This window comes from Suricata suricatta, chromosome 14 (assembly GCF_006229205.1).
Source record: "Suricata suricatta isolate VVHF042 chromosome 14, meerkat_22Aug2017_6uvM2_HiC, whole genome shotgun sequence".
NCBI classification, from domain to species: domain Eukaryota; kingdom Metazoa; phylum Chordata; class Mammalia; order Carnivora; family Herpestidae; genus Suricata; species Suricata suricatta.
Window position 1 is genome coordinate 70191753 of NC_043713.1, and position 24080 is coordinate 70215832.

The window sequence follows — 24080 nt, forward strand, 5'->3', positions numbered from 1 at the left end:
GGGTGTGGCGTTTGGTGTGTTCCTTGTAGATTTTGGATACTGGCCCTTTATCTGATATGTCATTTGCAACTATCTTTTCCCATTCTGTCAGTTGCCTATTAGTTATTTTTTAAATGTTTCCTTTGCAGTACAGAAGCTTTTTATTCTGAAGAGGTCCCAATAGTTCACTTTTGTTCTTGATTCCCTTGCGTTTGGGGATGTGTCGAGTAGGGAATTGTTGCGACTGAGGTCAAAAAGTATATTTCCTGAGTCCTCCTCTAGGGTTTTCATGGTTTCCTGTCTCACTTTCAGGTCCTTAATACATGTCGAGTTGATTTTTGTGTATAGTGTAAGAAAATGGTCTAGTTTCATTCTTCTATATGTTCCTGTCCAGCTCTCCCAGCACCACCTGCTAAAGAGGCTGTCTTTTTTCCATTGGATACTCTTTCTTATTTGTCAAAGATTAATTGGCTATACATTTGTGGGTCCAGTTCTGGGCTCTCTATTCTATTCCATTGGTCTATGTGTCTGTTTTCATGCCAATACCATACTGTCTTGATGATCACAGCTTTGTAGTAGAGGCTAAAATCTGGGATTGTGATGCCTCCTGTTTTGGTTTTCTTCTTCAATATTACTTTGGCTCTTCAGGGTCTTTTGTGCTTCCATACAAATGTTCCATACAAACTTTGTTTGGAATTGTGTTGAATGTGTAGATTGCTTTGGGTAATAATGACAGTTTAACAATGTTTATTCTTCTGATTAATGAGCACAGGATGTTTTTCCATTTCTTTGTGTCTGTGGGTAGATGGGGTGAGAAAGTTGGGAAAGTAGCTCTGGAAACACCTCAGTGATGGGAAAAGACATGGGAAGGAGACATTTAGCATCTGCTAGGCACCAGGGAATAGGAAAAAGAGAAGGGAGACACACCCCATCTCCCCACCACAAGTAAAGCAAAAATCTATGAAACAAAAACTAGAAAAACAGTTTTATTTAGCACACATATTTTTCATAACAGAATAAAGCAACTACTAAATTATTGAACAAAAAGGAAGAATGTACAAATATATAAAATAAAACATGCAAGGTGTGAATTGATATTGGAAGATAAAAATTGAAAACAAAGAAATCCTTAATTACTTTATAAACCACTAAGGAAAAATAACATAAATATTTTGACAGCCTATGCCATTAAAACTGCAACCATACAGATAGATCAGCATGGTCGCTGCACAAGAGGGACAAGCAATACGTGAAGCAATCCATATTTTTATGATGGTGGTGGTGATGTTCCCACAACAGTGCACACATTCCTATTGCCAGTGAATGGAGCACTTACAATGGCACCTATTCTTTGATTCCGCACCTGTGAAATGTGCACAATAGGGAAATCACTGCAGACAGGAAGGAATTGGTGGTTACAAAGGGCTGAGTGCAGAGAGGGGTAATGGCCTGACTGCTGGTGGGTCAGCGTTTTCTCTGCAGGTGATGGAAGTGTTGTCAATTTGATCACGATGAGGTTTGCACAACTCAGTAAATATGCCACAGACCACTGAATTGTATACTTCAAATGAGTGAACTCTATGACATGCAAATTATCTTAATAGATTTGGTTTTATTTTATTTTTAGGAAAAAAGAACACGAGAAGAGAGCCAGGGTGAGTTAAGGACAGGTGGTGCTTTGTGTAAATGACAGAAGAAACACCTGAATTTGTGAAATCCCAATGCCAAGCAGCCAGGTCGAAATCCGTATCTATTAATGTCAGGTACCCTGAAGGTGCCCATCCTGCCCATCCACCACCTGTCAATCCTGCCTGTCTCCCAGGCAATTTTCCATCTTCTGCAGCAGCTCTCCAGGGAAATTCAGCTTTCCCCACAGATGCAGCCTCTATCCTGCGGCACAACCACGGTACCCAGGAGGCCAACCCCTAGGTCCCTAACCCCTCCCTACCTATCACCAGCTCCTGGCATCCCTCTTGGGAATCCCTCGGCACCTGGCATGGTAGGACCAAGAATGCTGATGGACAAGAAGATGTGGAAGAAAATGAAGAAAGTTTTTAAAAAGCTATACAAACACCAAAAGCACAGCAAGCATTCCCCCCCCCTCCTCCTGTTCCTCCTCCTCATCCTCTCCTCCAGCAGTGCTTCTGACTGAGTGCAGGGCCTGGACCCTTCCCTTAAGTCTTTCCAGTTCTGCTCTCCCACAAAGCCTCAAATGCCATCTTGTACTGGGGAAAATTAGCCTTGTGCCCCTCCTCCTTCACCCTCATTCTGAGCCTTAATTTGCTGTTTGGCCCTGTCTGGCTAGGGAAATTGAACAAGGATTACCATGGGTCAGCCAAAATTGTCTTCTCACTTCTCAGATGGAAATCTCAGCAGATAAAGTATTTTTGGAAGATGAAGAGACCTGTGAGCTAAATGCTGAAGATGAGTTTAAGGTCTGTCAACCATGGTGTGTCTGGGTGGCTCAGTTGGTTAAGCATCCAGCTTAGCTCAGGTCATGATCTCATGGTTCATGGATTTGAGCCCTGTGTCGGGCTCTGTGCTGACAGCTAGCTCAGAGCCTAGAGTCTGTCTTCAGACTCTGTGTCTCCCTCTCTCTCTGACTCTCCGCTGCTCAGGGTGCCTCTCTCTGTCTCTCAAAAATAAATTAAAATACATTTAAAAAACATCTATCAAATGTGATTTTCTTAGTGGCGTTGTGGGAGATGTTGTGGAATGGAAAAGAGAAACTCTGTCTTTGTAATGGTGGTTGGCAAATTTTGGCGATTTACTGCAAATACATTTCCTAGCAGGCCTTTGTTGATTCCTAACTGGAAGGCTGCTGGGAGGTGGAGTCCATTTGGTTGATAAGCTTTGCCCGGCATTTTGGAACCTAATTTCACTCCTTCACTTAATAAGCTGGCTCAGGCCCTTCTCTTTCTTCAGCTCTTGTCCTAATTCAAATAAAGCTCTTTTTCCAAGGAAGAAAGAGAGGGAGGGAGGAAGAGAATGAGAGAGAGAAGGAAGGAAGGAAGGAAGGAAGGAAGGAAGGAAGGAAGGAAGGAAGGAAGAAGAGAAAGGGAAGAAAAAACAAATGAGAGGAAGCTACTGACCCTTTAAATTTCCTCTGTGCTCAGATCAGACCCTCAGAGCATCCCAGGGTCTCTAAGGCTTCCCTGTTCTGTGTCACAGGCAGTCCTGGGCATTACAGGGACAGATTTCTGCCTCAGGTCCCCAAGAGCCTGCAGCAGTATGTCAGAATTGATGCTTTTGTCCCATGTTGAGCACGAATAATAAGAGTCTTCCTCAGGCTGCAGGACTGAGATGCTTTTAGAGGCCTTGTTCCCAGAGTGGGAGCCACAGAACGAAGCTGAGATCCCTGAGGGCCTAATTCTCCTGAGCATCACAATTTGGGGACACTGTGAGAAATTTTTTGGTATCAGCCCACATAATTTGCTCCAACACTGTTACCATTTCCAGTGTGGGCGAGGGTGACCTTCTGTCCCTCAAACCCTGACAGGGAGGTTTCCTGTGTCAGTGCAGACTGCCCCGGACCTTGCAACAGAGCAGTGGACACATAGACAGGTAATTCCTGCTAATGCCTACAGTGCATTCTTAAAAAGAAGGGAAGAAGTAGACCACATTCCACCCCCACCGTAATCACTCGCCCTGCTTTCCACAGCCAGTCACCTAAGCAGAGAGCAAGGAGGGTGAGGAGGAGAGGGGTCAGACCTTTGTGGGACACCCTAGGCTGTGCTCATGAGCCCACGGGTAGGGCCCACAAGTAGGGAGGGCATGAGAGAACTGCACAAAGCCTCTCTCAAGTCCTCCCTACTTTGGAGAGCAGGGAGGAATCTTACATGCAAATCACCTCCTCTCCTGGGGTCTCTAGGGCTGAATTTGGTGACAGTTGAGTGGAGGGGGGGGAGGTGGCACTGGGGAGCCAATCTTGGGCCCCAGTGAGCATAGAGCAGAGGGTACAAGGCAGGGTTCCAGGCCTGGGTGCCCAGCAGAGACACCCCCCAGCCAACTCCACCCCTTCTGCAATCCACAGGGACAGACCTACAGCTCCCTCTGCTGTCTCAGAGTGCAGGCTCACCTATGACTGGGAGGGGGGTCTTGAGCTGAGCAGAGAGAGGGACACTCTGGACCTGAGCTTGCCTGGCACACCACCCACCCCTACACAGGGGTGGGAGTTTCTTATCCCCCAAGTTCTACTTCCAGTGTTGCAGGCACCACCACACCTCAGTCCTTACATCAGAGATATGGCTTCCTCAGCATGATTCACTCTGTGCTACTCCCACCACTTAGGTGTGTTGTTGGAACACAGGTGAATGACCCCTCAGGGAAGTGGTGTCCCGCACCCAGTGCTAAGAAGGGCAGAGGGCATGCTCACCACTCCACAGGCTCTGTGAGGAATATCCCATCTCTTTCACCTTAGGACACTTACCATCCTGGCAAGCCAGTCCCCATAATCCTCTGCACTTGTCCCCATCCTCACACTTGATGGGGCGGGGTCCATTAACAAAAATGCCCATGGGATTCTTCAAGGACAGACCAGAATTACAAAGAAGTGAGATGTGCCTCTCATGCTTTTTCTCAAGAGCACCCACAGGAGATGGTCAACAACAAAGACTTCCCAGGATGCAACCAGGAACCCCTAGCGTTGAGGAGAGACCCTGGAGGTGAATGGATCTCCTGAACCAGATGGAGGCTTCATGCAGATGGGATTACACACTTGGGAACATGCAGAAATTTGGGAATTGCAAGGACACAGCTCATTCCCATGGCCCAGAAGACCATGGTGCCCTAAGCCCTCCTTTCTCAGTGTGCAACGTATTATAGTTACTCACCACATCCCTCTCTAGTCCTTCCCTTGTGTCTGACATGATTCTACTCATACTGTAAATATTAACACCACTATTTTCCCCAGTGATTTATCTAACCCATCTCTGCACTGTTAATGACAATACATCTAGAATATATCTCCTGTGATTTATATCATATATATACAAAGCATAAAATACATATAAATAAAACATAAGATATAGTTACAAATACACATACACACTTCTAGTCATCAAGTCTCAATTAACATAACTGTGTGTTCTGGTCCTATAAATATTTAATTCTTCCCATTGAATACTTTACATAAAACATCAGATCATTGTCTTTCATACTGTGTCAGGTGAAAACCCAATAGGCTCCACATTCCTGACAGTTTTGTTTGTTTTTGCAGCAGTAAGTGTCTGCAGCTTACTGATACTTAGTTGGTGCTCAATAAATGTTTTTGAATTAAAAAATAGATCAGTGAATAAAAAGAGAAAAAATACAAATATCCACATGCTTTACCTCATGGCTAAAACTAGTATCTGTTCTTTCATTTGAACCATCAGATGAGATCAGGCATGTTCAGGGTAGTATGGCCATAGACAACATAATCCATCCAAATTTTAAATGCAGAGATGGGTGTCATCTTGGACAAATCATTAGACCTCATGCACAGTCTCCAGGAAATTCCCAAAGCCATCTATAGATTCTATGCAATTCCTATAAAAATTCAAATGACATTTTTCAAAGAAATAAAATAAAAACGTGACTTTTTATAGAACCAGAAAAGTCCCCAAATTGTCAAAGCAATCTTGAGAAAGAACAAACCTAGAGACACCATACTTCATACTTTCAAATTATATTACAAAACTGTAGTTATGAAAACCAGTATGGTTTTGATCTCAAAAGAGACACATAGGTTGATGCCATAGAATAAAAAGATGAGAAAGTAATTCAAGTTCCTCTTGATCAGCAGGGAAGACATAGGCTAAAACCAGGTCCTTTGCAATGTCTCTGGAATAGAGCTACCATGGATTTTGGAAGGAATTCAGATAGAATATATAAAAATCATATAGCAGATGCCCCAGATGGGATCCTTACATTCTCACTGATATTTCCTGGCATACTTTGGGAGAGAAAGCTGGAATTACTCAGATGTCTTACAATGAGCTCATTGAAATCTATGCCACGTGTACAGTGCGCATCAACAGACTCCATCTGACATAAGCACAACCCAAAGCACGGTAAGGGTCACATCGGCCAAGGGCCCCCATGGTAGCTTCCCTCTGCTCTCTGCTACTTCCTTCATTGGTATGGACTCCTGGAGCCCTAGCTCCACTGCCGTATCCAGTTAACTTACTCTTTTTATTGGTACACATTTACTGTTAGAAGAATCTGTGTAGAGACACATCCTCAGTCCCATGAGCAGTCAATAGAGCCATGGACAGGTTCACCCCCAAGGAGTCTGAGTAAAACAGAAAGTGTCCTGAGGTGATGGGGGGCCACATATGGAGACACCTGGTGTATTCCTAAGGCAGGGGACCTTGGCTAGAGCATTGGGGAAGCAGAAGTGGTCTCTGATGGGCTCTGCTCATGTCACACAATGGTGTGTCTGTCTGTGTCTGGACACTAAGGGGCACTCAAAGCTTGCTTCTGAGGGGTCGGGGTAGATCAGAGCTGAGACCTTCCACCTGCCACTGCCTGTGCCTCTCAGGGCTCACAACTGTGACCTCCCCACCCCCTGCCCTGAAATAGCCCCTCCCCCACCCATCCCCCTGACATCCTCAGGCTGAGGTTTTATGACCAGTGAGGGGTCAGAAAACAGGTGGGTCACATTTGCATGGATGGGCCCTCCCTCTCTCAGCCAATGAAGAGGTGAAAGGAGACTTTAAGGGAGGCTCTGCTCAGCTGTGAGGCAACAGAAGACAGGATTGCTAATGACCTCCACCATGGCCTGGTCCCCTGTCCTCCTCGCCCTCCTCGCTCACTGCACAGGTGACTCGATGTGGGGACAGGGGAGGGCATTCTAGAAGGACACGTGGGCCCTGCTTCCTCCTCTTCTCTTTAGACCCCAGGATTATCCTGTTTTTTTTTTTTTCTCCTTCCAGGGTCTTGGGCTCAGTCTGGGCTGACTCAACCATCCTCAGTGTCTGGGGCCCTGGGCGAGAGGGTCTCTCTCTCCTGCACTGGAGTTCGTAATTATGTGAACTGGTACCAACAATTCCCAGGAATGGCTCCCAGAACCATTATCTATGATAATAGCAATCGACCATCAGGGATCCCCGATCGATTCTCCGGCTCCAAGTCTGGCAACACAGGCACTCTGACCATCACTGGGCTCCAGGCTGAGGACGAGGCTGATTATTACTGCTCATCATGGGACAGTAGTCTCAGAGCTCACACAGTGCTACAGGCCTATAGAGAAGTGAGACAAATACCTAGTTACTCTTCTGTAAGAAGGGAAACACTTCAGCAGTTGCCTCATCAGCTTGTCCTGTGATTCTGCTCATTCTATTGCTGATGACCTTGGTGCAGGTCCATCCAAGGGCACCTCCTGTTAGTGAAATTCCTCCTGTCCTTTCTGTCCTCAAAGTCACGCTGAAAAAACCATTCCTAGACAAAGAGTCTTCATGAAACAGAAGTATCTTGTTTTATCAGCTGAGATATTTTACTTCTAGGCTGGATCACATTAATTTTTCCTTCTGATATTAAAATAAATGAAAAAATTTCATTTTTCCTCTGAACTCTACCCATGTTGTGCTTGAAAACTAAGTCAGCCTTATTTGCATCTGGTATTATTATGTACCTGGTGCTAACTAGTTTTGGCTTACTATCTATCATTTGTGAAGTAAATGCCAATTTAAAATTATAAAATTATGGGGCACCTGAGTGGCTCAGTCAGTTAAGCGTCTGACTTCAGCTCAGGTCATGTTCTCACAGTTTGTGGGTTCAAGCCCTGCATTGGGCTCTGTCCTGACAGCTAGCTCAGAGCCTGAAGCCTGTCTTCAGATTCTGTGTCTCCCTCTCTCTCTCTGCCCCTCCCCTGTTCATGTTCTGTCTCTCTCTTCCTCTCAAAAATAAATAAAAAGCATTAAAACATTTTAATTATAAAATCATAAATATACGTTTAAAAATGTTTGTCCATAGGAGAAAACCCTGCCCTTGAATGTTTATAACAACTTATTTATAATCACTAAAGCCTGAAAGTAACCTAAAAGTGGCACATGGATATTTACTCTAGGTTACATATAATCACCCAAAACTGCAATCAACTAAGATGTCACCCAGGAGGTGCCACTTTTATAAATTATTTGATGATTATATGAAACATTGGAAGAAGCAAAACCCTCCAAACACCTGCAGGTAGTGGGGGAGCTAAAAGTTGGGAAACAGTTGATCATGTGAACAGAGGAAAACATTTTGAGCAACAGAATTATTCTATATGATACTAATGGCACTTAAATGACACTCTGTCATTGTCAGAATTCACTGAACACCGTATACCCACATGTGTACATAGAACACTTTAGGAATTTGGGAGCACATGCTGGAATGTAGAATGTCGCAAGACTCACGGGCCTGCAGTAAAACATGTGGGCCCACATCAGTGCAGGGGTGGGGAGAAAGCTGCTCAGCTGAGTGATGACAGTGATGGAGTCTCTAAGTGTAAAGACACAAGAAACCGTATGTAAGTTCTGTACTCGAGTAAATAAGGTTGTGTCCCGTGAAGGAACAGGCTGATGATTTTGATGTGACTGCACTGTGTACTGTCACCGAACAGTTAAGTAAATGGGTAGATGGGTGGTGGTGGTGTCCAATTTCTCACCTCAGGAATGGAAAGTCACAGATGTCACCAAGGGAGGAGGATTGAGAGAAGCATGTGGTCACGGATTAGAGCTGGAGATGGCAGTTTGAAAATGTGTGTAGTTTGATGGAGACAGATCATTGTGTGTTGAAACAGTCACCAATATGTCCATGTTCCTGGATTTGTTTACTCATATATTGGTCCTTTATCTGTCAGTTGAGTGAAACTGGAAACAATGATGCCTCATAAAGAATGGGAAGCATTTTCCCAGATACTACTCTCTAATACCATTCTCCCGGAAAGAGATGCAGACTATAGTAGGGAAATGTTTAATTCCTAGAATAGAAAATATGCAGGACAAGTATGGAGGACCTTACAGTGTCAGAAAATGAAAAATCTTTCAAAATAAATGCAAGCACATCAGTGCACAACCACCACACATGCACATGTGCACATACACACACACACACACACACACACACACACAGAAGGTGTGTCTAGGAGTTCATGATCCAACCTAAAGAGCACCTATGGTGCAAAACTACAAAGGTTTGAACCACGTAAATATGAAAGTATTGAGTTATAACTCAATGTCTAAATTTATGTCCACAGTCCATATTGTTAACTGGTGGTATAAATAATGGAATCAGATGAGACACATCCCTATGCAGAGATTTCAAGGAACAGGTGTAAACAACTGACTGAATGATGTCAGGCATAACCCCCAAACAGTACATATGGACAAAGGCACCAGAAAGGAGTCTGAAGAAGTGTCACAGCAAGAGAAGCTTAAGGAGATATCACAACTAAACGTCATAAAGAATCCTAAACTGGATCTTAGAACAGAAAAAAAAGAACATTAGGTAAAAACTAAGAAGAACTGGATAAACTGTGGATATTAATTGGTATGGGTTGAACTGTGTCTCCACAATTCATGTGATAAAAAGTTGTAAAAACTCCCATATTTCAAGATGTGACCTTATTTGGAAATAGGGTTGTTTCAGATGTAATTACCAAGGCAAGACCAGTAAGATGTGACTGCATGTGTCACAGTCTTTCTCTCTCTTTGGTTTTCCTCTGACTCTTTGGAATGATGCTGAATTGAATCTCAATATTGAAGAGAAAAAAATTTATGAACCATCCTACATTGTCATGGAGAACCCTGGTATTAAGGGAAAACAATCTAGAAAAATTTGTTGTCTTTTCCCTGTTAACCCATGGAACATTTATCACATAAACACAGTAGTCCATGGGTAGGATTCCCTTTCCTGTATGCCCCTTAATGGATAGGCAGAGAAAGAATTGCTAAGAAGATACAGGCCCCTTGTACAGTATAATGGTTTATATCAATCTTAATACTGAGAACACTTATAAAACTGGACTAGACTAATAGAAAGGAAAATGAATCATAACTATACCGTATAAAGTATTAACTTCCAGACTAAGTACAAAGGGCAAATAGAAATCCAGGTTGAGAAGTAAGTACAGTGGATACTTCTCTGCAGAGAGCATGGAGTTTTCTAACAAACAGAGACAACAAGTGCCAGGGCTGTACAATGGAGCAACAAAAACAACAACAAATGTTCCAAGTTCAAGGAAAACCCACGTAGACATTTTATCAGATATGAACTAGGAGAGACCCTGGGAAATATGAGTCCTTGAACGTTGGGGCCCAGTAAGCCAAAAAACCTCCTGCATAGCGACCCTGATGGTACTGCTGCCGGGGCACAGGAGAATCTATATAAGTGACCCTTGATGGCTATGCCTCCGGGACGCAGGAGAACTATTTGGGAAGTTGAGGAACAAGTCGAAAGACTGTGAAACAACATTTGGCCTCCTGGGCTGCACATGTGGCTTCTGTTTAACCTGTCTATGATTTTCTCGTTGCTTTGCAAAAGCAAAAAGTCATATACTTTTAAGTTTTGAATCAACCTGGGTCAGTTAGTGACACCAGCTTTCCCTTAAATTATTTTTTCCCAGCTCATTGCCTGCTGTTGGGGGCAAACACAATCCTCTGTCTAAAATTAACTTTTTGGATAATAAGTATCTTGCCCAGACATAACTGCTAAAGGGCCTTGAAGAAAAGAAAATTCTCTGAGAGTCAGACTCCCTCATTACTGTTTTTTTACTTCTGTTCTCACAGCTGTTCTCTCTTCTATGATAAAAAATGATCCTTCCCAGAACATGTTTTTACTCTTTCAAGGACCATAAACTATGTAATCATTAAAGAAAAAATGTAATCACCTATGGTATATAAGACATTGACTTTCTTAGTAAAGTGTGGTATTACCACCATTCACGTTGTCTGTCTTCTTTCTTATAGATATTGCGCCGACACCAACGCTCTACTTAGAGACCCTTAGACTGGGGTGCGTGGGCTGGTCCCCCACACTTGAACTTGCTTTAGATTGGAGACTGGTAGGGGTGTTTAGGTGGCTCAGTTGGTTAAGCATTGGACTTTGGCTCAGGTCATGATGTTGCAATTCGGGGTTTCAAGCCTGAGTCTGGCTCTGTGCCAACAGCTCAGAACCTGGAGCATGCTTTTGATTCATTCTCTCTCTCTCTCTCTCTCTCTCTCTCTCTCTCTCTCTCTCTCTCTCTCTCTTTGTACCTCCCCTGCTCATGCACTCTCACTCTCGCGCGTGCTCGCTCTCTCTCTCTATACCTCCCCTGCTCATGCGCTCTCGCTCTCTCTCTCTCTCTCTCTCTCTCAAAAAAAAAAAAATTAAAACAATTTACATTGGAGACTGGTAGTGATGCCAGGCCACCCCTGCAGCAAGCAAACCCCATGTCAGGTAACATTAATACGTCCAGTCACATAAACACTGGAAAGTAAACCCCATGTTTAGCAGCCTGGATGTTATTAGTCACCTGAAGAAATTTAATGTCTTCATCCCAAGCTCCCAGGAGAGGATCTGCTCATGTTCCTTCCTTGGGGACTAAAATCACAAATATCCATCTGCAAAAGTCAGAGTGTCCTGTAGGGATGCTGTGTGGTGTCAGAGCAGCTGGGTGACCAGGTCTGGGGTAGGTGGTGGTCTGTTCAGACCGACACTGAGAGGGCAGGGATCTGGGCCAGGTCAGCAGGAAAATACCAGAATGGCTCTTATATACTGAGGCAAGTAGGGTCCTCATTGCAGTGGGACGGTCCCTCACCTGGGCCTCAGGAGCCCTGGGAGTGCTCAGCTCTGACTCACTCCCTTACATCACGTTTCTCCCTCCAACCCCATGGCACCCTTCATCATGCCTGAGGCCAGGCAGACATAAGGACCATTGCAGAGAACAAAAAGGTTTGCATGATGAATATTGAGTAGGAACACAGCCAGGGAAGTGACTACTAGAAAACTGAGGGAAAGGGTCCTTTTTTGTACTTTTGGTCTGCGGCATCAATCTATGTGTCTCTTTCTAGGCCAATACCATACCGGCTTTCATTACTATCGCTTTGTGATATAATTGAAAAGCAGGAAGTATGGTGCCTCCAGGTTTGTTCTTCTTTCTCAGTATTGCTTTGGCAATTTGGAGTCTTTTCATGTTCTATATAAAATTCAGAAGTTTTTTTCTATTTCTGTGAAAAATGTCATTGGAGTTTTCATGGGAACTGCATTGCATCTATAGATTGCTTTGGGTAGTGTGGACATTTGAACAAATTTTTGTTGTGGAAAACACTGGATTTAGGAATTACCTGGAGGCTGTGTGTGAGGTACAACGATGTGTCCAAGATGACACCCATGTCTGATGTTAGAAATTTGAATGGATGATGATGTCCCAAATGAGAGAGGATATGCTAGTTTTAGCCATAGGGTAAAGAATGTGGATATTTGTATTTTTTGCTTTTGTAATTCACTGATCTATTCTTTTTAATTCAAAAACATTTACTAATTGCCGAGTATCAGTAAGCTGAAGACACTTAGGGCTGCAAGGACAAACAAAACTGTCCAGGTTGTGGAGCATGTTGGGTTTTCATCTGACCCCCTATGAAAGACAAGGATCATATGTTTTATGTGAAGTTTTCATATAATTGTGGCCATTGAATATATGTTCATTCATATGTATGCACAATGACTAAAGACAGATTTCAGGTTTAAGGAAAGGTATATTTGTTTTCCTAGGTTATCCCTTCTATTGCATTTGGAGGTGCCAGATTCATGTGCTCAGTTGGTTTACCTCTTGGAGCTCCAGTGGATGTTCACTAGAATTGTCGCCAACCAGCCACCTCTCTTTTTCTGGCCTTGACACATGCCCTGACCTCTGACCCAGGGTTCCTCTCCTTAGGGTTATCACGTGGCTCACCCTAAATATACCCCCTTAAGTACCACAGCTCTGTTCAGACCTCTTTGTCCCCACTCCCCATTCACACCCCACATGCACACAGACAGTATCCCCATACGTGTGCCCCAGTGACACTCTTTCACTGTCCTTACATTTACCATGTGCAGGATCTGTGAGCATGAGACACTGTGGAGTTCCAGGGATAGTGTTGGCAAGGATGGATATTTTGAAATAAATCATAATTTTCCACTGAGATACGTTTCCAATTTGAGAGTGCCATTGTTCCTGTAAGAGATCTAGAAACACCGTTTCTTACCCCACTCTCGTGGGTCACAACATCAGTAAGAGTACTGTCAAAATGAACATTCTGCTTGGTGTGCAGAGCGTATCACTGTAACTGGGGGACATCGTGCTGAGGGCAGCAGGGGAGCAATGCCAACAGGGACGTGCAGAGTGAGGGTAAACACCTCAGCTGACTGGAGGGGCATTAACCAAACTGCATCCTCAATGATCTGTGACCTGCCTCCACTTGTGACCTTCTATTGCCCTGTGAGCTGCTGGATCTGGCTGCCTCACCCCTTTAATTCAAACATGGATCATTTCTTCCTTTTCCTCTCGGCATCTGGTAAATTGGAGGCTTATAGACAAGGAATAGACAAAAATGCATTTCCAAGGAGGAAGTGGGCTCTCAGGAGAGTCCGCCCAGTGGATAGGACAGCTTGTGAGCACAATCTCTTCAATGGAACCTCAGGGAGCAGAGCTCTGTGTGGTCTCTACCCTGTCCTAGAGTCTCTCCTTCAGTCCTTTACACAAGGAGCCTTAGCCAGATTTTACAGAAAGGAGTCCTGAGATCACACAGGACCTGCTCTCTCAGTTCATCAAGGAGCAGGTGCAGCAACATCAGACTCACAACGCAGCTCTTAAGGGCCATGTGTCCAGTGGTACGCATCTTTGCTCTGGACATTATCCTGATCTAAGTTGAATTTTGGTAGAGACACCACCTCATGCCTGACCCATGAACCATTCAGGGAGTCATGAACTGACTCTCCCTGAGAAGTAAGTGGAGCATACAGTCTGGATTAAGATATGGGAGGTTACCGAGAGGGTCACCTGAACTGACCCTAGTCAGAGGACAGAGGACAGAGCAGTGGGAACACCGAAGCTCTCATTGATGGACTTGGCTACCATTTCAAACACCTGAGTCTGAACACCAGGGGGCTCACAAGACCCATTTCTGAGGGTTCAGGGGTGATGAGAACTGAAACCTGCTACCTGTACTGTCACAGTGCCCTTTGCAGGAGGCTCACAACTGTGACCTCCTCACCCCTTGATCTGAAACAGCCCCTCCCCTGGCCAGCCCCCTGACATCTTCAGGCAGAGGGAATGGAGGGAATGGGCCAATGAAGGGTCAGAGAGATGGGTATCTCATTTGCATGGATGGGCCCTCCCTCTCTCAGAGGATGAAGAGGGGAAGGGAGAGTTTAGAGGAGGCTCTGCTCAGCTGTGGGGCACAGAAGACAGGATCAGTGATGATCTCCACCATGGCCTGGTCTCCTTTCCTCCTCACTCTCCTCACTCACTGCACAGGTGATTGGATGTGGGCACACTGGAAGGGGCTCTGGGAGGACATGCGGGTCCTACTTCCACTCTCTTGTGTCAAGACCCCAGCATTACCCTCTCTGTGTCTCTCCCCCTTGCAGGTTCCTGGGCCCAGTCTGTGTTGACTCAGCCACCCTTGGTGTCGGAGTCCTTGGGCCAGAGAGTCACCATCTCCTGTACTGGAAGCAGCTCCAACATTGGTAGCAATTCCGTGAGCTGGTACCAGCAAGTCCTAGGAACAGCCCCCAAAATGATAATCTATGGTAGTAGCAATCGACCCTCGGGGGTCCCTGATCGATTCTCTGGCTCAAAGTCTGGCAACTCAGCCTCCCTGACCATCACTGGGCTGCAGGCTGAGGATGAGGCTGATTATTATTGTGGAACATGGGACAATGGTCTTAATCATCCCACAGTACTCCAGGCCTTGAGGGAAGTGAGACAAAAACCTGCTGTCCCCGGTGATGGGCCTTCCTTGTGCAGCCCCCATCTTCTACAAGACAGCTGCTTCCCTCCTTGTTTGGCTTAAACTGAGGCCTGAAAGCAAACACAACGAACCTTCTCTAGTATATGTCCTTTTCCTCTCAATTCTGTCACCAAAGTCTTTCCATAAAGGCACACATCTTCTGTTTTATACAAGCTGAGCAGAGGTTCCTGGATGCTGGGGCAGGTTGTCCTGGGGACAGAGTCCCTGAGGGTTGTGCCTGTCTGCTAGGACTACCATAAGATCATACCACATACTTGATGACTAAACCATAAGATATAATTTTTCTCACAGTTTGGAAGCCTTCATGTCCAGGTTCGAGGTTGTGGCAGGTTTGATTTCCCCTGAGCTCTCTCTCCTCAGCTGCAGATGACTACACTCATCCTGGGTCCTCACATGGCATTTCCATGTGTGCTCACCCATGATGTCTCCAACTCTTCTGTAAAGACACTAGCCCTTTATTAGGGCACCTATTTATTAGGGCACCACCCTTATAACCGCATGTATCCATAATTACATCTGCGAATGCCTTATCTCAAACAATCACAATGTGGGTTAGGATTTCATGCTGGGTTTTGAAGAACACATATCAGTTCATATCAAGGTGTCAGAACAGACCCAGGGACACAGAGTACAGCTTGTCTCACTCAGAATCATAAATTGCCACATGATATGCACAAATGGCATTTACTGGAACCCTCACTACATGACTTATGTCGGATTAGGAGCTCAAGTCACAGTACATAAGTGACAGGGAGTGTTCCCATGCTCAGGGAGCTGACACTCTCTGGGGGAAGGAAGAGAACACACAAGAAAAACATTGTGTCTCACACTGACTTCTCACATGAGGACAAAATGTCTTTGTAGCCTCAGGTAACATCCACACAACACACCGTCTGGATGACAGAGACTTCTTCTCCCTCACCCACTGATCAGCAACCTCAGACTTCAGGTGACTTGATCAAATCACCCAACCATCTGCCCTGACACTATTACAGCGACTTAGGAGGGGAATGCTGGATTGATTTGGGGAATGCTGGATTGATTTGGGTAATGCAGTGCCTGTCTTGTGGGAATTGAACTCAATGTCTGACAGACCATGTAGCTGAGAGTTTTGGGGTCCAGATCAGAGACGAAAATGATAGAACCTTGCCGGAGTCCAGCTCCAGCAGGTCCAGGGTCCCCTGAAGGATGGACGGTGTCGGTGAGAGAGAGAGATGAGAGAGCTGCACGTTTCTTTCTTGGTCACCAGGCAGACATCTCTGTTCAGTCTGCTTTAGTGTCTTTTTTTACTGGTTAAGCAATAACATGACATCAGAAAATAGAAATTGTTTACAGTTTTTAACTCTTAGTGATTAGGTGTTTTAATCATCAAAAGTGTACAGAGACAAGTTTTATAGAAGTATTTTTGTAGAACTATTCCAATTTATTCTTGGCATCAGTCCCCAAGGTTAAGAAAGTAACAAACCTATCTTTGTACGGTTGGGTTTTGGCCAATAATTATGACTTTCTTTTTAATTAACATGTTATAACCAAGTCATGTAATGCACTTACAGTAAGGTTAAGTAAATTTTACAATCCAGAGAATAACAAGATGTTTTTAGTAAAAAACCAGGATAATATACATATTATTTAAGTTAGTAATGCTAAAACTAAACCATAGGTTAAATTGTATAAAGATAGGCTGGGAGTTATTTTATCTAGCTCATAAGCCACAAGAGAAAGAATGTTTGTTAACAAGTTGCTAGAGAAAGCCCTTTCCTTGATGTAAGCATAATGGGGGCCCTGTGTGTTGACCTTGCACCTGGGTTTCTAGTTTCTTATCCATCCTCATAGCTGAAGTCAGTACAAGGGAGGGTATTTGGACTTCAGTAGCAGAAATATATGTAGCAACTGATGTCCGGTCCTTGTCTGTTTCTTATCTCTAAGTTAGGCTCTTTTTCTCTGGGCCAGAGTTAATTGTAACTCTTGTGTTCTTGGCCCCCCTTTTGTTTTGGTCTGCAAGCTCATTAGAAGAGCCTTTTGGCAAACATCTGCAGCACGTTGATCTAAAATCCCTTATGCAGGGGCAGGAATATGCCTTTTCTTATGGGGTAACTGTGTGGGGAATATCGGCCTGATTTGGAACATTGGGAGGCCTAATCAATAGCAACAGGCTTAATTTTACATGAGCAGTCGTAGCAGAAGGAGATACCAGTTCTGCCTCTCATGACAGGAGCCGTGCAATGTCTGCCATTTCCTTACTGTGACCGTGTCATCCAGCAAGGCCGGTGCGGCTCCCAGCATAACCTTCAACAAAGAGGTTCCCACTATATGCATCATCTTTCCTCCATCCTCTTTGTAAGTAAGGTTGGAACATGGTCTTTGGACTCTGGCATCTGGGTCAGAGACACCGGTCAGGTTGTTCTCATGTCATAAAACTAGAGCTCAGGCTCCTGGCCATTCTGATGTCTGCACCTGATCAACTCCAGGCCAACACTCACTCCCAGGCACAAGGTGCTGATCTGAAATGGAGGCAGTCCTATGAGAGGTAGAGAGCATTAATAAAATCAAAGTATTTGTTTTCTCACATAACTAAAAAAATTATTCAAAGTATTCACTATTTTTATCCTAGCATAAATATGTATAGATTTCTAATGGTTCTGTAAGACAACAATCCCTGAATTCTGGATATAACACAAAAGATAATTTGAACAAATGGTGAAATATTTTCTTTCATAATGACACTGAGTTAAAGCTTTAGCAATAAGTAGATAGGTTATATAAGCCCTTTCATTATTGTTTATTTTTATGTTTTATTTGAGAAGGTGTGTGAGCAGGTACAGGCACAGGTGCCATGCAAGTCCCTCTGACATTAGAAGGAGGGTGAATATGTGGCAAACCCCAGTTACACAGTGTGCCGCATAGGGTAACTGTTCCTTCTCTGTAACAGGCTCTTTGACAGCAGAGATGAGCCACACGTCCAGGCTTCACGGTCCTGTACTCAGTGTGCCGACTCAGAAGGCTGCATAGTTTGGTTGTAGCAGTCATTTCTTTCTGCCTTGGAAAGTGGAACAAAATTGGGTGTAAAACATGAGCTGGCACCAACAGCTCCCAGGCTGAAAGCCCAGGTGGGTTTCCAGTGACACCCAATCCTCACGGTCTCCTCTTAGTTCTCTTGTTCCAGGTCAGGCTACTCAGCCTCCATTGCTAATAAATGTAAAACTGCACAATAGGAATACGCAATTAATGAAAAAGAAGGCAAGAAAACAGTAATAAAGGAATTTAAATTCTTTAAATATAGATTTAGAAAGAGAACCAATAAGATAACAAAAATGATATTAAATTAATTACACATAATTAAATTATATTGCATATAAATGGACAAATTGCTCCAGTTAAAAGAGATGGATGACACAACAGAGCAAAAAGGTCCACTCTTAAATTAAAGATATAAATATGATGAATTTAAAAGAATGGTAAAGAAAGAAAAAGTATACCTCCCAACAATGAAACAACAGTAAGATGTGGTTACGTAAGCATCAGGTACAAGACTAAGGGAAGAAGTTTTCTGAAACCCAGTGACACATTTCATAATGATAAAATAATCTATTCAAGAAAAAAGTGAAGCTCATATAATAACATATCTTTGCAAAACTATATGAAGGATAAATTAATAGACGTAAAGAGAGAAATAACCGGTACGCAATTACAGTTGCTGACGTTAACACAATGCTTTTAGTAACTGAATGAATGCAGAAAAAAAAACAACAACAATAGTACACATTAAAAAGAGAACAGAAGAATTAATTTTAAAGGAATACAAATCTGAACAGTAATTTCTTAAATAATTACATAAAGAGGACTTAAGATGAGGGATTTCTTTATTTATTTCAAATCAGTTTTTATGCTTTATCTTGGTGCTGTGAGCAAGGGTGGCCCCCTGTGTTTCATTTCTATTCCTTTTCTTATCATTTTATCACCTCTCTTATCCTTTCCTTGCCACTTTCCCCTGAGCTAATGCGCATCACAGGATGCTCCTGTCACTGCAACATGAAGGACTGACTTGGCAGCATCTCATGTTCCTGTTCCTATGTATTTCCTACATGCCCAACTTACATATGTGACACAAACCCTTTAATTGTCTTCAATCTTACTTTTCTCTCTCATGTCCTGCATGACAGTGAACACAACTGGAACCCTCATCCTCACCATCATCCTTTCCCTAGCCCTCCGTCCAGGGCCATTGTCACCTCTTCATGTTCTTCATTTTGGGCACTATTCACTCATCTTCCTCCTCCAGATTCCCTGTATAAACAGCCCTCAAAGCCTCCTGACATGGCCTTGCCTGCTCAGTTGTCTTCAGGCACATTGTTGAAACTGATACCCTAAAGTCTTTCTAATGTATACGTTTTTTGGTCAGTCATACTGTATTGTAGTTTTGAAATTTGCCGACATGATAGATCTTAAGGGTTCTCAAGAAAGCAAGAAAGCAAAAAAGCAAGAAAGAAGGAAGGAAGGAAGGAAGGAAGGAAGGAAGGAAGGAAGGAAGGAAAGAAGGAAGAAAGAAAGGAAAGAGAAAGAAAGAAGAAAAAGAAGGAAAGAGAGAGAATGAAAGAGAGAAAGATAAGGAAGGAAAGAAGAAAAGAAAGAAGGAAGAAAGGAAGGAAGGAGGGAAGAAAGAAAAATGGTATATATATTAAGTGATAGATGTATTGATTGCTTGATTTTGGTACCCCACAATTTTATTTTATTTTTTTTTTCATAATATCCAATCTCAGAGCTGCTCCTTAAATGCATACAATTTTTTATTGTTTATTATACTTGGAAAGGCTGAACAATTGAAAAGAATAAATAATAAAAATAATAAGTTACATTTCAACAATAATTTCTCCTATTCTCAATCTCCATGAAATCCAAATAATATAAAACCCAAGCACCTCACTCTGACAAAGAAGTACTTTTGCATTTGGGCTTCAAATTTCCTCACCCATTATGCACTTACATTCCACTTGCTCAAAACGACTGTCAAATAATGTAGTTTCCGTTCCCTCAACACATCATATCTGATGCTCCACCCCCTCCAATTCCATCTGTCTTCTGGGAAGGAGTTGTGCTTTATTTGTCCTGCTGTAGGACCCTTGGTCCCAATTCCACACCCAGAGAACCAGTCTCCTCCCTCACGTGGCCCAGCTGTGAGAGCAGCTGAGGTATGTGTTTCCAGAAGCCTCTGCACTCTCAACCCTCTGGAGCCCCACTCATGGTGCTTGGTGGCGATTCACCCCGTTTCCTTTTCTGACAAACCCAGATTTCCTCAATGAGAAGGCTGTTTATTAATATTAGGTACCTTGGGCACTAGGGCATATGGCACGTGGATGTTTGTGGTCTGACAATGGCCAGACTGTCAGATCAGTGTCCCTCACATCCTTACCAGTGACAGACTGAAGTTTGACCAGTGGGCAGCAGGGGGCACTGCCGGCCTCCCTAGGAAGAACACAATGGGGAGCTCCTGCTGTGTAATCTCCAACCCCCTTAGGACTTTCAGCCAACTGGCACTCTTTACCAGTGGGGACTCAGCATCTGTGTCCCCTCTGGCTAGGAGGAATCTCTTACTCACAGGTCTGTGGAAGGTCCCAGCAGCTGCTTCCTCCCTGGTCCTTCCCAGGAGACAACTCTGAGTCTCTGTGGAAATCAGCCCCCTCTGCCTAAGGGAAAAAGCTGAGACCAGCTAGTAAGCAGGAAACAAATCTGTGTGAAAAGCCCCTCCCTACAAATCCATGGAGAAGATCAAAGAAGACTGGGGCATGCCAGCGCTGATCTGGGGCTGCAGGAGGAGCCTCCAGCATGGCCTGGACCTTTCTTGTGCTCCCGGCTCACAGCACAGGTAGGGACATTCCCAGATCCATGGCAGCCCTTGAGTGGTGTCACCCTCACTGTCGCAGACAGCTTAACCTTTTCCCCTGCCCCGTTTCCCATGACTTTCTGTGTTTTCAGGTTCCCTGTGCCAGCAGGTGCTGACCCAGCCACCCTCCTTCTAAGGATTTCCCCTGTGCTCCAGACCCATGAGGAAGTGAGACAAAAACCAGGCCTGCACCCTCCTGACCTGGTGTGCTACCCACAACAGGGGCTCTACCAAGCCTAACTCAGGGGGTCACTTGCAATGTCATTTCTTCTGTTGGTACCTTATTTTCCTCAGACCACTTATCTGACAGTATCACTTACTTTTGTTCAAATCAAATTTTGGATTAATCTATTGAAAATATAGTCTCACTCTGTTAATGTTGCACTGGAAGTAATTAATAGAGATTAAGGACTCTTAAGTAAGAGATTAAGAGATTAATAGCTCTTAATGAAGAAATTGGAAGGGCACCTGGGTGGCCCAGTCGGTTAAGCAGCTGACTTTGGCTCAGGTCATGATTTCACAGTTCATGGGTTCCAGCCCCGCATCCGGCTCTATGCTGACAGCTCAGAACCTGGAGCCTGCTTCAGATTATGTGTCGCCTTCTCTCTCTGCCCCTCCCCCACTCATGCTCTGCTTCTCTCTATCTCAATAATAAATAAAAACATAAGACAAAAGAAATTGGATCTGAATGGAAAGGCTGACTCAGGCCATGCCCTCTGAAGAGTGTAGAGTGATTCGTATACTTCTTTCCTAAGTGTTTCAGTTTGGGGTTGAGATGCAGTCTTCACATGCACTTTGGAACTGTATTCTCTATTCTAGCAATCAACCTCCAAAAATGAAAATTAGAGATAATATCATTTATAATAGCATCAAAAATATGAAACACATAAGGAAAAATTGGAAAGAATTTTGACCCATCTGGCATGTCAGTCAATGCAGGTCCTGAGGGAGCGAGTGACAATTGGGGGGCAGGGGACACAGAAAATGGAAGCAAGACAAGTCTCTGATCAAGCCTCGTTTATTGAGAGAACACACACATCTTATAAAGGCAGAAGATGGGCAGCTGATGTAAGTCAGTTGCTAAGAAACAAGGGCACGGATAAGGGAGAAACTAAAACTGCAGTTTCAGCACAGCACAGCGCCTGGGAAACCGATAAGAAGGCCCAGCCTACAGGCCCTGAGCTGGGAGTAATGATGCAGTTCTGCTGAGCTGGGAATGATAACACAGCTCTGCTGAACTGGGAGTGATAACGCAGCTCTGCTCTGCGGGCTGATGGTCTTGCAGGTCGAGGCACATATCTCTTCCTCTGGCAGCTCTTCTGGTGCAATTTCCCACAGAATTTGAGAAGTTTATGCATTAAAAATTATACACAACGTAAAGAGAGATTAAAGATTTAAATAAATGTACAGATACATCTAGCTTATGGGTCTAAATATTCTGCTTGGATACGATGTCAATTCTCCCAGAATTGACCAATACAATTATCGTAATAGAGTTGGTAAAATGTCCCTGAAATGATGGGGAATTTTAGAAAAGAAAAAAGAAAAGCAGTACAAACACTAAGAAAACATGTGACTGGAATTTAGCCCTAGGAGAATCCTGCCCTGTGTCCTCAGGGCAGGCTGTCTCAGAGGAGGATAGGCCACAGGAAGTTGGTTTGAAGTCAGAAGAAACAAGTCAGGATGTTGCCCAGACATGCAGTGGCAAGGACACAGACTGGGTGGAGGATCCTGACCTCAGAAACACAATGCTCCTTATCTCCACATAACCCAGAGTCAAATGTGAGATCTTTGAAAGAATGCTCTGGGTCAAATTGGCCTTGGGTAATAGAAATACATTCCTCTAGTCATGGGTGACTAATGAGCAATTAATTACTCTATCCTGAACATGAGGGACACAAGATGCAGCAAACTTGTTCTACCCACCCATGAGATGAGTCTGACTCCTAGTCAGTCCATCCTGGAAGGTCTGTGTGTGTTAATTCCATCACAGAGATAAATCTGAAGTTCACAAGAACAGGCTCCTCATGGTGCTTCCCTGGACACTATGTTGGGCTCTCTTCGTTCAACTTGAAGGACTAGACTTAATATAAAAAGTCATGGTTAAAAAATAAAGTAATAATAATAACAATAATAAATCAAATGATTTATTTTTTAAATTTTTATGCTTATTTATATTTGAGAGAGAAAGAGAGAGGGTGCAAACATGAGAGGGGGAGGGGCAGAAAGAGAGAGGAGACACAGAATCTGAAGCAGGCTTCAGGCTCTGAGCTGTCAGCATAGATCCAGACAAGGGGCTCCAACCCATGAACCTTGATCTGAGCTGATGTTGGATGCTTAACCAACTAATCCACCCAGGTGCCCAAATACATCAAATGATTGAGAAACAAGTTACAGAACCTTATTAAACCAGGAATAAAAGTTATTTCTTTTCCACTAGTTTATCATCCATTTTATCATCTACTATTTCAATCTGTAATCTCTCTGCAATAAGCATGGATCTGTGAAAATATACTCATGATTGTACCTGCTTATTCCCATTGACATTGTCATTGAGTTTAAATAATTCTTACTGAGCTTAATTTTGTATGAAATCACACACATTCATTTTAAGTTAACAGTTGTCCCAGTGGTGACTGACACATAAAGTCTGCAATGATGCCCTTGTTAGAGCATCTGTAGCTGTCACTCCTGCTCTCCTAGAACTTTCTGCAGGTTTGACTTTTGTGCTCTGAGGTCAATGCCACACACAGGACTTCTGCAGACTTGAGACTGTGTGGACAGATCCTAGGAGGGAATCATGAACCACAGTGTGTGGAGAGCTGTTGGTTCAAGCAGGTGGGAGTAGAGAAACATGACAAAGATGTTCAGTGTGTCACCCCTCCAAGAATGCACATGAGGGCTTCTACCCACAACCTACAGTAAAGGGCTCCCTGTCTCCTCAGTGCTGAGGGGACTTCTGAGAAAGGAGAACTCGGAATCCAGGAGGAATCAAGCAGAGGGAAAGAAATCAGTCTCCTGCGCAGAACTGGCCATGTGTCAATCTGGACTCATCACTGCTCTTGCCCTGATCCCCATCTGTACAAGTTACCACCTCAGCACCCACCTCCCCCCATCAACAACCAAATCAGCTGTGGACACACTCACTGTGTGGAGCCTGAGTAGAACAAAGTGTGCCCTTAAGTGATGGGAGGTCACATAGGGGGACTCCTGGCCTGGCCCAAAAGAAGGGGACAGCGGAAAAAGCAGTGGGGAGG

General features: G+C 43.9%; 1 protein-coding gene and 1 gene segment (V, D, J or C); both read left to right on the forward strand.

The window, feature by feature from the left end:
• LOC115277666 overlaps positions 1–24080 on the forward strand; it is an 869742-nt gene that overhangs the window by 455581 nt on the left and 390081 nt on the right.
• LOC115277665 (immunoglobulin lambda-1 light chain-like) overlaps positions 1–24080 on the forward strand; it is a 653789-nt gene that overhangs the window by 265780 nt on the left and 363929 nt on the right. Inside the window, exons 1-2 of one of the 8 annotated variants that reach the window (XM_029921985.1) lie at positions 6672–6783; positions 6897–7188. The exons of 6 other annotated variants lie outside the window; for them this stretch is intronic. In XM_029921985.1, the coding sequence (XP_029777845.1) occupies positions 6726–6783; positions 6897–7188 (350 nt within the window). In that variant the 5' untranslated portion in view covers positions 6672–6725. Of the gene's footprint in view, positions 1–6671; positions 6784–6896; positions 7189–14289; positions 14450–14562; positions 14867–24080 lie in introns of those variants that run through there. One more of the 8 variants, XM_029921978.1, reaches the window with a different exon arrangement.